Source organism: Trichoderma harzianum (assembly GCF_003025095.1).
Source record: "Trichoderma harzianum CBS 226.95 unplaced genomic scaffold M431scaffold_16, whole genome shotgun sequence".
In the NCBI taxonomy this organism is placed as follows: domain Eukaryota; kingdom Fungi; phylum Ascomycota; class Sordariomycetes; order Hypocreales; family Hypocreaceae; genus Trichoderma; species Trichoderma harzianum.
This window is the reverse complement of record NW_020209264.1, coordinates 134,613-147,998: the sequence shown is the minus strand read 5'-3', so window position 1 is coordinate 147,998 and position 13,386 is coordinate 134,613. Positions and strand designations below refer to the sequence as shown.

General features: G+C 52.1%; 5 protein-coding genes across 5 annotated transcripts; 2 read left to right on the top strand and 3 right to left on the bottom strand.

Annotated features, from left to right (window-relative positions):
* Positions 1–2,156: 2,156 nt before the first annotated feature.
* Positions 2,157–2,958, bottom strand: M431DRAFT_96583 (hypothetical protein; the record flags this gene model as incomplete). Its single annotated transcript, XM_024924839.1, has 3 exons — positions 2,157–2,378; positions 2,437–2,726; positions 2,802–2,958. 3 exons carry the CDS (start codon positions 2,956–2,958, stop codon positions 2,157–2,159), a joined length of 669 nt encoding a protein of 222 aa, XP_024769421.1.
* Positions 2,959–3,657: 699 nt separating this feature from the next.
* Positions 3,658–4,553, bottom strand: M431DRAFT_266094 (hypothetical protein). The gene has a single exon (XM_024913907.1). It carries the CDS (start codon positions 4,418–4,420, stop codon positions 3,971–3,973), a length of 450 nt encoding a protein of 149 aa, XP_024769420.1. The 5' UTR covers positions 4,421–4,553; the 3' UTR covers positions 3,658–3,970.
* A 687-nt stretch (positions 4,554–5,240) lies between these two features.
* M431DRAFT_499770 (hypothetical protein) lies at positions 5,241–6,469 on the bottom strand (the record flags this gene model as incomplete). The annotated part of the gene is made up of 4 exons (XM_024917835.1): positions 5,241–5,290; positions 5,350–6,105; positions 6,163–6,289; positions 6,338–6,469. The coding sequence occupies 4 exons, from the start codon at positions 6,467–6,469 to the stop codon at positions 5,241–5,243; spliced, it is 1,065 nt and encodes a 354-aa protein (XP_024769419.1).
* A 412-nt stretch (positions 6,470–6,881) lies between these two features.
* M431DRAFT_9603 (hypothetical protein) lies at positions 6,882–7,631 on the top strand (the record flags this gene model as incomplete). Its single annotated transcript, XM_024924778.1, has 4 exons — positions 6,882–6,916; positions 6,969–6,977; positions 7,033–7,255; positions 7,320–7,631. The coding sequence occupies 4 exons, from the start codon at positions 6,882–6,884 to the stop codon at positions 7,629–7,631; spliced, it is 579 nt and encodes a 192-aa protein (XP_024769418.1).
* Positions 7,632–9,745: 2,114 nt separating this feature from the next.
* M431DRAFT_266019 (hypothetical protein) lies at positions 9,746–12,836 on the top strand. Its single transcript, XM_024913906.1, has 6 exons — positions 9,746–10,444; positions 10,550–10,713; positions 10,786–12,076; positions 12,142–12,435; positions 12,499–12,617; positions 12,703–12,836. The coding sequence occupies exons 1-6, from the start codon at positions 9,953–9,955 to the stop codon at positions 12,719–12,721; spliced, it is 2,379 nt and encodes a 792-aa protein (XP_024769417.1). The 5' UTR covers positions 9,746–9,952; the 3' UTR covers positions 12,722–12,836.
* The last annotated feature ends 550 nt before the right edge of the window (positions 12,837–13,386 follow it).

Sequence of the window (13,386 nt, the reverse complement as noted above, 5' to 3'; positions counted from 1 at the left end):
ACGGACCGAGCTGCCGCCACGGAATCGGAGCAGCGGGGAGAGGAACAAGTCGGCTTGGCTCCCATCTTGCATCAAATAATCGTAGAATGATAAAGATGACACTTGCGGGGCGATGCGCTCAAAGTACCGGTTGAACTTTGACAGGGCGATGGCATATTCCGTGACAGCGGACAAGAGAAACCTTCTCTTTCTTTTTTTGTGGGCGCAGAGGAACTGGTGGGCAAATACACACCTGGTGATAAAAAGATACTGCGTCTCGTAGAGTTTTCTGCTTTCAGCAACGTGAAGTGATTCCGACAACGGGCGACAACAACAGCGACGTCCACCAACAAACTAATGGATTCCGGTCAGGGAAAATTTTTCTTGTCGTGAGGAGATGATTATGATCGAGGGAAAAGGGAAAAATACTGTAGGGAAGTGGAGCGGCGTGGACGAGGGCGAAGGAGCGAGGGATTGGTTCAGCAAAATGCAGGCCAGTCTGATTTGATGCGTTACGTGTGGGTTGCGAGCCAGCTAGTGCGTGCGCGACTGCTGCGCCGTGGGTGTGTGGTTCGTCCACTGAGGCTCCGGGGCGTTGCCTCCCTGGACTCAACTGGAGCAGCGCTGAGGCATCAATTCATCACGCTGGACTTGCAGCGCTGCAGGGCCCTTCCCGCTCTAGCAGGGCGCCCCACCGCTAGCGCTCTTGGGGGAGAGGTGAGGGGTTGCAAGTTCGCCACGGGTGCGCAAAGGCTGATGGATCACCCGCATCGAAGGGGGCGATACCTACGAGGTACATGGGCATACTCGGACAGACGTCAACGGCCATGCGAAGGACCAATATCTCGTATCATGGATTTCATTCAAGGCGACCGAATTTCAACAGCAAAGAGAAATCATGCATGATGGCGCAAATAGATGCGACATCAGGTATTATCTACTAAGTTAGCAGCTTACTAGGAGGTATATTCCTACTGCGACTATACATGCAAGGTACCACCTGCAACAGAAATGCTCGGCTGCATCCCATCAAAAAGTTCAGTACTACTGCAGTACAGCCAACAACCAAAGCAGCGCATTGACCCGGCCAATTAATATTACCAACTCCCCAAAAACACCGCAGTAATCCCCAAAGTATCCTCGCCGTACAACCACCAAAAATCACCCAGCCCGTCCTTCTCCATCCGGACTAGCACTCCCACTACCACCTCCAAAGCTCCCCCAAAAATGCGATCCCGTGATTCAATTGATTTCCATCCATCCCAGCCCAAAGAGCCCCAGAGCAACGTGTCCCCCGAGCCCTTCTATACGGCCATACCCTTGACACCCCCAATGCAACAATATGCCATCACCGCTGTCAAATAAACCTGCGCGTAATCCGCCAAACAAAACCTTGAACAAATCCTAGTCGTGACTGACGGAACATTTGCCTCGGCCAGACCAGGGATATTGCTCGCCCAAAACGAAGATGACGCCCCGGAGGTCGATGATGACGGGGCTTAACTCTTTGGGGGCATCCAAGCACTCAAACGCGGCCTCCGGATAGGCAAAAAATACGAAGCCCTTCTCATTTCAAGCCCTTCCATTGATCCGTTTTGTCAAAAATTGATGGCTGCAGCATCCAACTCGGTTGCGCTAGCGGATGCTCCCAACACCGACGCAGGCAAAAAAAAGACTGTGCTGGTGCTGCTCCAAATATTAATTTCTCAGCTGTGCATGCATCTGGCAGCCAATCATGACGCCTTCACCCGCCGGGAAAGGGAACCGGCCCAGTTCTCGACCGACGCCTGGACAGGGCAAGGGACCGTGAGCCAAGACATGGGAAAAGTGGCCCATGTGTGACTGGCAATCAAAATGTAAAAATGCACGTATTACATGAAAGTTATCAAGTAGCAGTGCAGTATGGAGTACAGGACCTCACAAAACGACAAAGGGAGCCAGAACAAAAGGGTGAGTTGAGGAAAAGCTGCCAGAGAGGGCAATTCAAATCATGGGCGGGCATCCTATATTACCAAGAACGCCGTTCGACAGGCGGCAATATACAATCCGCCGCCTCCAATCTGGCCTGGACGCATCCCCATGTACCACCATGCCCGTAATTTCATGCCATTGACGCCCAAGAAACACCCGGAGAAAACACCAAGACCCTTGACCATTTTCTAGCTACCCATCCTCTCTCAACTCGGAGGTGGCAACCCAGCTCTTCCTCGTTCTGAAGGATGCACCGGCTGGTGTTCGCCCTCTGATGACGGAGCAATAGACCGAGGCACCGCATCAACCACGTAGGAAACTCCATCTTCGGATATGTAGGACGGCGGCCTCGGTCCCGTTGTTGGCGGAGATGGCGTGGGCTGAGCAGAATCATTCCGTTGCCAGAAGAAGCGGTTTGGATCCACACGCTGGATATCATGTTAGCTCAGCCCTCGTTAAAATATCTCTCGTAATGCCTGTACATACCACACTCTCTCGCCAGAGTCCGTAGGCGGGCGGTTTCATTGTCATGGCTTCATTCTCGACGCCGGCAGCTTCTTCATCCTGGGCCATCACCACTCGTATGGGGTTGCGCGGAACGGCATATCCTCGCGGGTCTATGGCCCTTGGAATCTCAGGCGGGTCTCCGCGAACAATCAGAATCCATAACCGGATGAGGCTATAGCAGAAGAATACTCCCGCCAGAAGAATGATCATAATCAACATGATGTTCAGCTCGCCAATAACAACATGTTTTGTTAGTGTAAGACCCAGATCTGTAACGGATATCAGCATTTCACGATCACTATTTGAACGCTGTGCAACACCAAAAAAATCATATATCCACTTACACACTGCCAGCAGCGAAAAGAGAAACGTAGCAGCCACGAAGCACATGGCAAGCTGCGCTCGCACATGCCTCGACTTGATCCACGGCAAGCAGAACAAGAAGCGCTTCGGCTTATTCTTCTTGACCGGCTGTGGCTCATCCCGAACTTCAGAATTCATAGTCTCCAGAGCCGCACGACGGGCGTCCGATGCTGCCAAAACCGCGGGTTGAGGAACAACCGGCAAGCCTCCCACTGCAGGTCGACCGGCCATGCTCATACGGTAGACAGGCGGCGAGTTTGATCGTCTCGAAGGCAACACAGGTGTCTTTGGGCTCTCCAGAGCAGCCTCCTCGTCGCCTGCCCTCCTCCGGCCCAGTGCTAGGTGCGGTAGCAGAAGTCGTCTAGGAAATTTGTGGCTCGTGTTCATCTCTCGCATGATGGTTTGTCGACGTGAGGCGAGGACCTCGTTCTGGCTCTGGTCTTGGTAGGTGCTTCCACGTTCCTCCCCTCGCGCCCTTCTAAGAAGCTCACTGCGGAGCAGCTCCATGCTTCCTTCTGACGGCATGTTGTTTATTCGTTAAATCTTTTTGTTGGTTGATATCATGAAAGTGGTGGAAATTGGTAGGTGAGTGAGTGTCTCTCTCTCCGGTCCTGTCGCGGCGCAGCCGTCTCGTTGGGAATTTTCGTATGACGTCGGGGAAAAAAAAAGAATGAGATTCAACGAGCGAATTTGATGTGATCGAGTGTGTATATAGAGAAAAAAACAAGTGAATGATATCGAGGAGAAAACGAGAGAACCTGCTCAACGAAATGAAGAATAAAAAGGCACAGAGACAGAGAGAGGTGAGAGAGAAGAAGAGAGAGTTCAAGGCGCCGCAAAATTAAAGGAACGGAATAGGATGGATGAATCGGTAGTAGGAAGGGAAGCAAGCGAAGAGGAAGAGAATAAAGAAGGCCTGAAGAAAAAAAGATGACAGTAAGGAAAGAATAGAGCGCGCAATCAATACATTGGATGTAGAGACTACGAAAGAGCAAGAAGGCAAGAAGCACAACTCCAGTAACCAGCTGGAAAGGGCAGATGCTCGCTCTTACGAAGGAAGCACAGACACAAGACACAGACACAGCGAACCCTCACATCAATGTAAGACGGAAAACACGCCCTGCGTCCAGAATTCAAAAATAGGGTGTCGTCACGTTGGATTGCGAAGCCAGGATGGGCCTCTCTCTGGCTGGGCTCGTATCGCCTCCTCCTCCCCCCGCCACTTTGTATCAAACCAATACCAATATCCAATGTCATTGAACGAAATCAAACTTGATCCCGAGTGGCCGTGCAGGGGCTGCCCAAAACCAGGGGCTGGGGTTAAGGGCAAGGGTCCTTGAAAAAGAGGCCGTGTTTCAGCCCACGCAGCTCCGCCACCAATGGATTTTGCTGCCGCCAACGCCCTCGACGGGACCTGATACGGCCCGGCGGCGCTCCCCTCGAGAAAATTACATGTTTCGCGATTCGCACCGATTGTTTGATGCAGTCTGGAGAAGGAAAGGATGCGAAGGGCTAGTGCGAGCATGTGCAGGAGCTGTTGGACTTGTATGGGGTTGAATGTTGGCACGAGATTGGCGAATGGCCTCTTGCTCCATCGCATCGTGATGGGCAATCCAGGCACAGACACAGACACTAGCACTTTTGAGCAAGACTTGTAATATACAGGCTGAATGGGAACGTGCTTTACCGACCGGGGTTTGTTATTTTCGCATCAGCCCGAGCATGCTGTGTGTAGTTCACTCATTCACTTCCATATCACGGATATTATAGGCCCCATGTTACAGGCGAGCCGCGGTTGTGACAAACATTTAGCGTAACGGCGCTTATTATAGATTGCAGACTTGGACCTAAACAAGATAGCTTCATATGATGAGGAGGCGCCTCATTTCCTCTCAACAGCTGGTAATAACCTCCAAGAAGATTTGGTTATTCTTGCAATTATTATTACCATGTTCAAGCAGGCAATCATTGCCACGCCACCTTCTTGTGTGCATCCGTGAACCATTGTATTTTATATTGCCTTCAACTCCCGGTATCGCTTTATAATCCAGTAATAACTAACATTGACGCCATGATCGCCATGATTTGGGTTCTTTTTTTCCTTCCTGAATACTTCCTCCTTCAAAATGAAGAGCATTAATATTTGAGCAAAGTAGCTCATATCTGAGATGAACATGCTATACAAGGCTCAGTTATATATGAAGCCTGCTCAATGGTATAAGTCGGCGGTTAAAATGGGCGAAGCAAGACATCATAGCCAACCTCATTTCATAGCCACCACTTGGGCTCTAACAAGAATGGAAGATTCATCGAGCTGCATTGGGCTTCTTCCCCATGAGTTTCCGCAAGCTGCGTGTACCGGTTGCGTAGTTTACACATTACCGTTACAGCCCAGTAACGCAAGGTCATAGATACTCGACTCACTTTAACTCGCCGAGAAGCATGGTACGGTCTGAGGAGGCGGACAACACTAGAAATTTTGTCAGGTAACAATTCACAAAGAAAAGGACGTGCTCCGTGCCAACTTACAGATTGGTTCCTTGCCTGGCGCAAATTCTGCGCAGTTGACTGCGCCTCTATGGCCTGGGAGCTTATACAACAGCTTTCCAGTCTGAACAGACCAAATCACCACTGTGCCGTCACCTGAAGCCGCTGCAACCTTCTTGCCCTCTGAATCCCAGCTAGCACGGGCTAGATTCTGATCCACTCCGGCTGTCGCTCCGTCAAACGTTCGGATATGCCTTTCCGTCGGTGCAAATGGGCGAATATCCCACGTTCGCACCGTCGTGTCCATCGAATATGACAGCAAAGATTGAGAGTCGGGTGATACTCGCAGCGACGTGACCGTGTCTGTATGGCCTAGTAAAGAGTACACCACTGCCTTCTTTCTCAAATCCCAGACACGAATGTCGTTGTCGATACCTCCCGTGTAGATCTCGTTGCCGGCCTGGGATATCGCAACAGCTGTGACTGGAAATTCGGTTTGGATGTAATCGACCGCATTCTTTGACCTTGGATCCCAAATTCCAATCGTCGAATCGTCACTTCCGCTAATCAGCATCTCCTCGCCTCGCTTGCTGATATCCAAGGTATTGATAATCTCTTCGTGCCCGACGTATCTTCGTATTCGCGTTCCAGAGGTGAGGTCCCAACTGGCAAGATGCATATCAGCCGAAGCAGAGTAAACAATCTCCGAGTCTCGCGCCCATTGCAAGTCGAGAACAGCGCCTTTGTGGCCGTTTAGCACGCCGTAGTTTTCGCAGTCGCCATAAGTCCTCCAGAGCACTGTTCAGTATCAGCAAATAGGGAAATTTCCAAATTTCAAGCAAGGAATTCCCATACTTATACTTCTGTCCATTGATCCAGAAGCAATCAGGTTGCCCGTAGGATCAAACTTGGCAGTGAAGATATCTCCAGAGTGTCCCGTCAGCTCCATCACCGGGGCCTGGAGCCCGCTCGTTCGGGGTGCCTGAGAATAACGTTAGATTTGCCCCAAATGAACCATCAGCTTCCTTACAGCTTGCACCAATGCACTGCTTGATGCATTGAGTCGAGCAAGCGCTCCCTCGGAGGCATTGACATTTTGCCTCTTCACCAGGGACGTGGACAAGCCGGGATCGTCGTCCGCCGGGCGCTTTTCAGCTGACATTGTGAAAGTCAAAGAGTCGCAAATGTTTCCAGAAATTCAAAGTGTCGCCAAACAATAGAATTCCAACGAATGTTGAGCTGCTGAGATTTTGCCCGTGTCGCGATCGCGAAGCTTTGTCAAGTTGCGAACTAGGCTGTCGAAACTCGCCCTCCTATTGGCTTTCGGCCCGTGGATTGTTCCTATGGTCAAGGCTCCCCGTTGCATAGCGGCCTTGTAACTCGGTACCCCACCGCCTCTGAGCTCCGGCATAACAGTCGCAACATCTCTCCTCCGTAGCAGATCGACCGATTAGTGAATCTGCAGCTTGTTTCGCTGCATTTACTGTCTACTGTTCGTACACAGCTGTGCTTTGCCTGGTTTCTACTGCGCTTAGCCCTTCTCTCCGTCTCTCGAAGCTTGAACAAGCGTCACAATGGCGGCCAGCAAAGCGTCCCGCATTGGGGAAGAGTATGTTTCAGCGAGTGGTGATGCGCTTGGTCGTGATCTAACATGAATACAGAATCTGGAAGTAAGACGACCATAGTATTGCAGGAGACGGTGTTTTGGTCTAATCGCATCGTTAGAACTCGTATTGACAAGGTGAATGCCGAGTTGGTAACCTTGACATACGGAACCATCGTCGCACAGCTATGCAAGGATTTCGAAGAAGACTACCCAGAAGTCAACCGACAGCTTGACAAGATGGGTTACAACATTGGGCTACGACTCATTGATGATTACCTAGCCAAGTCGAATACGATGAAGCGCTGCTCCAACTTTCGCGAGACAGCAGATATGATTTCAAGGGTAAAGGATAATCATGGGCCTCCCTTTGTGTACTCTTGCTAAAGCATCATCCGGATTCATACAGGTTGGGTTCAAAATATTCCTCAATATCACACCACAGGTGACGAACTGGACGGCCGACAACAACTCCTTTTCGCTGGTATTCGACGAGAACCCGTTTGCCGACTTTGTCGAGCTACCAGACGACGGAAGGGCACAGAACGAGCTCTGGTATTCAAATATCCTGTGTGGAGTCTTGAGAGGCGCCTTGGAAATGGTTCAGATGCAAGTGGAAGCGCACTTCATCAGCGATGTCCTAAAGGGAAACGATACTACGGAGATGCGGGTAACCCTGATACGCTATATCGACGACGAGCTGCCACCAGAAGACGATTGATAGCCTGAGACGATTGTCATGTGTGCGCAAGTACATGTTGACCAGGTTGATGCAGCAGAGAGAGTCCGGCCGGCCAAAGCAGAGCTATTAGTAGATTATCAACAACAACGACAGTCGATCCGACTCGGTCGAGGAAACTAAAGGCGGAATGATACCCAAAGATGGAGCCGAGCTATCTAGATACGATACGATGCTTGATGAGATCAATGCAGATGGCTGCAGCAGTACTCCGTAACCCTGTGGATATTACTAGATGGGCAGACAGGGATGAATAGATGGGTGCCTTGTTTCTTGAAAGCTAGCCTGCTGAACTCAACCAGGGGTTCTATGGATATAGGTCGGGACAAGGTCAATATGCTTTGCGGCTATGTACTGCTTGTTTGTGTAGCATCTACTAGGCACCTATAGACTTCAGAACACCAACCATAGCCTGACAACATCAAGACAAACAAGTGATGCCAGCACCAAGCTGCATAAGCCTCTACGCCTTATGACGGAAACTCAATCTTGATTTTACTACGAAGCGATAACCCGAAGCCGGCCCAAGGCAGAAAGCAAAGCAGGCCTGCCTGATCTCCATGGAATCAGCCCACTCACGCTGTGGAGTGATTCAACGCAATGCTCACTGACTGGCCAAGGAGCCACCTCGGGTTGTACGTGGTATGAGCAATCACGTCACAGGGCGATGCAACGTCGAGTTGATCAGATTCACTCTCAGCATATGGTAAAATTGAGCTGCAGTGCTGTTGACGAGGATGAGGATATTTGGAGGAGGAAACCGGGCTGATGTCTGGATTGTTTGCTGATGTTGAGGCGCATGACGCGACGATCGGAATTAGGCATTTGATGTAATTTTACATTTAACAATTTCCAGCACTGTGCAATTCGCAATTCCAAATCAAAAACAAAAGCTCCTTATGCAGAGAGAGCTCAATCTCTTACACGCAGCTCTCCGTGTTTCCAAGTAGTAGTAGTAAGATAGAGTACATGTATGGAGCAGGCTTACCTCACATGAAATCATGTACCAATTAGCTCATCCGTTTCATTGGCGTGTCTGTCGCACAGGGCTTGACGTGCGGGATTCATGCCTGAGGCGCAAACATCTGCCGCAGACCCAAAACTACGCACCTAGTCTGACGCATACGCAGGCACCAGCGAGCCGGTGCCTCATAGTGGGATCGCCAATGCCCCCCGAAGCAGCCCATCAATTTTATGCGCACTCGAATAACTTTTCCCGGCCACTTTCTGCTTTTCGCCGCCGTCGCTTCGCACTGTGCAGTCTCGCGCCCGCGCCTTATCCGTACCGTGCGGCGGCACCAGCCCCAAGGCCAGACAAGGCACTGAGAGACGAGGCTGCGCGCACCAACCCGACGCGGCTCTTGCGCTGTCTCTACAGTGCGAGATTTATTCTGGTACGGACTCAACCGCCACACTCCTTTTCCTGCCCCGTGCGCTCGCCGTACTGTATGAACTCGCGTCTGCGCACCACCATCGCCTGGCCTGGATTCGATTTACTTGCACCTTACCTTACCTTTCACTACCTCCACAGCCTAATCTGATGTCCATCGCGACATTTGTCTCCACGGCCCAGCGCGAGTGCTGACCCTCACAGCCTGGACGACCAACGGCTTCTTGTGCCTCTGTCGAACTGTCTCAGAGCCTCAACGCAGCTCCCGCTTCTTCTGCTTCGACTCGGCCCTCGACGTCTCTTGTCTTATTTCTGCCGGCCCCAGACGAAACTCTACCGCTCCGCTACTGTGCTGTGTTCCCGCGCTGCCGGTACGCAGCACTAAGGCAACCTCGCTGTAGTGCGCTACAATCCCAGCCCCCAGAACAGAGGCCTGCTCAACTCTCTTCTCCATCCTCCATCTCAGCCGTCTCTGCCTTGCCCCGGCAGTTGGACGCATCTCTGCAGCAAGTGCGGCATCTTCGCTGCTCCGCGACGCCTGCAGTCGCCAATTTTCTGCCTGTCCGCCATCACCGACCGCCGTCGTCGCTTACAACGCCACTCTGCCCATCGCCTGGCCTCGACAAGCGCGTCTCTCGCCGCAGCGTTCGACGACTCACCTCGCTCCGACGCGGTTCGCGATAGCTTTCCACAGATCATTTTAGCCATCTCTCCCGCTTCGGCTCTCTCTTGATTTTCCGGGTTCTGTCCCATCTCGCCCACGTTGCCAGCCCGACAGGGCTTTTCGCGCGGCGGCACCTGAGTGGCTTACAAGGCAAACTTTGTTACACCATCTTCGCCTGATACCTTGCGTTTTTGAGTTTTTTTCCTCTCTATAAAACCTGTCAAATTTCCTCCTATACTTCCAGCAATCATGAATCCCAACGTTGGAATGGCAAACATGACGCCCATGGGTGGCCCAGTTGGCGGCGCACCGATGCCCATGATGAATAATGGCGCTATGAATCCTCAGATTGCCGCTGCAGCTGCGGCACGGCAGCAGCAAGCCAGTGAAAACCAGCGCGGCGTTCTCAACACATATATCTACGAGTATTTCCTCAGACACCAGATGTACGAGTGTGCCCGCTCCCTCCTCAACAGCGACCAGCAGGTCAACGTCAACAAGGACGCCGCTGGCCGTCGCGAAAACGGCAACGCCATGAACGGCGATGATCCCATGGACACCGACTCCAAAGACGACGGTGACTCCAAGTTGCCGGACGACCTGCCCCCGCCTAAGCTGCCTATGCCCGCCTCTGATACGTCGTTTCTCTACGAATGGTTTTGCGTCTTTTGGGACATCTATACTGCCCCACGCGTCAAGGGCGGAAGCGGCATGGTGAATCAATATGTTCAGCACACTCAGGTACGAAACAGATTGTGGAGCACTTTTTTTTTCTCCTATGCTCTTTTATTCTGGCGTTTGTCAGGTTGAAACACCCTTGCTAATCTGAATCCGCAGCAGCAACAGCGAATGAAGCAGACCCAACAGCAGGAGATGCTACGTCAAATGCGCCCTGATTTGGCGCAGCAGCAATATCAAGCTCACTTCATGAGAAACATGCAAAATAACAATATGGCAATGACCATGAAGCAGAATAATCTTGCTCGGGCGGCTATGGCCAATAACCAAAAGTAAGCAGTCCGGAGAGAGTGGCCTCGTCTCTTCAGCCACAAATTTGTACTAACTATTCTCTCTCTACCTAGCCCTCAAATGCAGATGCTCCAAGCAAAGAATCAGATGCAGCGGGATCCTTCTAATATGGACGGCAACCGGGATCGGCCATCGTCTCCCGCGTCGGGAGAGAATGCGCCGTCTCCTTCAAAACGCCCACGCCTCGACAGTGCCCCGTTCAATGCTAACCAGCCCGGTGCTATGATGGCAAATGGTCGTCCAGGCCAAGTCATGCCCGGCCAGCAAATGGGTAATGTGGCCAACGCTCAGCAGGTGCTTGCCGCCAACGGTATCAACCCCGCGCAGCTCAACCCCCAGCAGATGCAAAACTTTGCCAATACGCCACCTGCGGCACAGCAAAAGTCTATTGCAACTTACTCCCACAACCTTCAGCAGCATCACGGCAACCAGATGGGCAACAAGCAGATTCCCGGCGTAGGAGGACCTCAAAACCAGAGCTCGCCCATGATGCCACAGGGCCCTGATGGCAACACCCTCAATGCCTTTTACAACCCTGAGATGAACCCCGGCGGTATGCGACCAGCAGGCCCAGCCGGCGCTCAGGCAGCCGCCGCCGGCAGCAACCATGCCCTACAGGACTATCAGATGCAGTTGATGCTGCTTGAGCAGCAGAATAAGAAGCGCCTGATGATGGCCCGTCAAGAGCAGAGCGACATGGGTGGAATCCCCCGAGATGGCCAGCCTGGCGCCCCCGGACCCAACGGACAGCCTTTCCCAGACACCTCGCCCCAGGCAATGAGGTCCGGAACCTCTCCCAACCCCGCAGAACAGATGAAGCGCGGCACACCTCAGATGAACTCCGGCGGCATCCCCTCGCCAGTTCCTGATGGTGGACAGTCGCGCGAGTCGCCCAACGCCATGAACTTCCTGGGCAACCACGTTGACGTTAGCATGGCACCTCACTTCTACAAGGGAGTGGATGGAGGGAACATGGGACAGGCCCAGATGAACGGCATGCGTCCGCCCAGCTCACACCCTGGCCAGCCATTCAACGGCCCGATGAATGCGCAGCAGATGATGGCTGCCCGACAGCAGCAGCAGAACGCGCAGGGTAACCCGCAACAGTGGCAACCTGGAATGAATGGCCAGATGGTACCTCAGGGAATGCAGCAGGGCCAACAAGTTCAGGGAACTCCCCAGCAGCGATCTATGCCTCCTCCCTCGGCACCCGCAGCCGCGGCGGCCAACACAAACAACAGGACAACTGCGTCGCCCCAGCAGGCTTCGGCAGCGCCTCCCACCCCTAGCCAGACCAACAAAGCCGCACCGAAGAAGAAGGACACCAAGAATGCCAAGGACAAGGTAAGCTCTGCCCCTAACATTCCCATTTTGCAATCTGACGGATCTTATAGCGAGCCGCTGCACAGAAGAAGACAAATCAGAACGCCAACAACGCCGCCGCCGCCGCCGCCGAGAACAATGCGGAAGCTGACGCGGCAGCACCAGCTACCCCCATCACTCCCGTTGTCGGCGGAGCCTTTAAGAACGCTCAAGCCGGAGGCCCCGTGCCAAACGCAACTGCCGCCGCCGCGACTACAGGAATCCCCGCCCCGGCTGCCGCCGCCAGTGCGCCGGTGCCACCGCAAGCTGCCCCTGTACCACAACCCACTCATGACATTCAGAATAACGGTCTGGGCGGTATGGACAACTTCACTATCCCAGTAAGTCATGTCAACACTCCTTTTCGCATGACTAGACCCGAGAAAATTAACCTTGACTTGCAGGATTTCGGAATGGAACTGGCCAACCCACTCCACTCTGACAACGTGCTCAATGACTTCGATTTCGACTCATTCCTGAATGATGGTGATGCCAACAATGAGCCGTTCGACTTCAACGGAGGATACCCAGGGCTGGAAGGCGGCGAGATCGGTGCGGAGTAGGAGGCTAGCTTGTCGCCAGAAACGCTCGAAGTAGATCGGGAGGACACGATGCTGTCGCTTCTGAGAGAGTGGCGCAGGCAGTTTGCCCCGAAATAGGCGCCCGCGAACTTTTGTTCGATATCAAGATGGGTCGGCAGTTTTTATCTTTTGTTTTGTTGCTTTGCTTTCCTGGGTTATCTCTAATCTGGCATCATTCGATACGGCGTTTCAGTGGATATCTATATCAATGGTCATGCGGCGATCCGGTTTTCCCAGGGTCTTTACTTTGATGGTTTGAAACGGGAAAAAAAGAGATGTTGTTTGTCCCTGTGGATTTTGATTTTGTTTTTACCCGTTCCCTCTACTTGTCCAACCCCTTTTCTTTTCTCTTCTCCTGTCTTTTTTTTCTCTTCTGCCTTTCCCTCTCTCTCTCAAGTAGTGTTACATGTCATTTCCTTGCTGATGGAAGGGGAACGTGGGGTGTTGGGCGGAAGAAAACAAGGCCCTTTCCCCTTTCTTTCCCCTTTTCCTCCTGTAAAATGTTTTCTTGGCCTAACGTTTCGATAATGGTTTCTTTTCGAAGTTTCGCATACCACATAAGTCACTTGTTGTAAAAGATCAAATTAATGTTACCTACTATGTGTACTGTTGTCTATAAAATGATGTGATTCGTCGTTGGAACGGTATTGGTCACTTTGAATTGAGAGGAATTTTGCCGTGTAACTAGCAACGTCTCGCTCGATTGATGTT

Bases quoted from the DNA above. Each gene is read 5' to 3' on its own strand.
- M431DRAFT_266094 (XM_024913907.1), bottom strand. From the start codon at position 4,420: ATGCGATGGAGCAAGAGGCCATTCGCCAATCTCGTGCCAACATTCAAC.
- M431DRAFT_266019 (XM_024913906.1), top strand. From the start codon at position 9,953: ATGAATCCCAACGTTGGAATGGCAAACATGACGCCCATGGGTGGCCCA. The intron at 10,445-10,549 runs GTACGAAACAGA...CAGCAGCAACAG, and splicing joins AATATGTTCAGCACACTCAG to CGAATGAAGCAGACCCAACA. The intron at 12,077-12,141 runs GTAAGCTCTGCC...GCCGCTGCACAG, and splicing joins CCAAGAATGCCAAGGACAAG to AAGAAGACAAATCAGAACGC.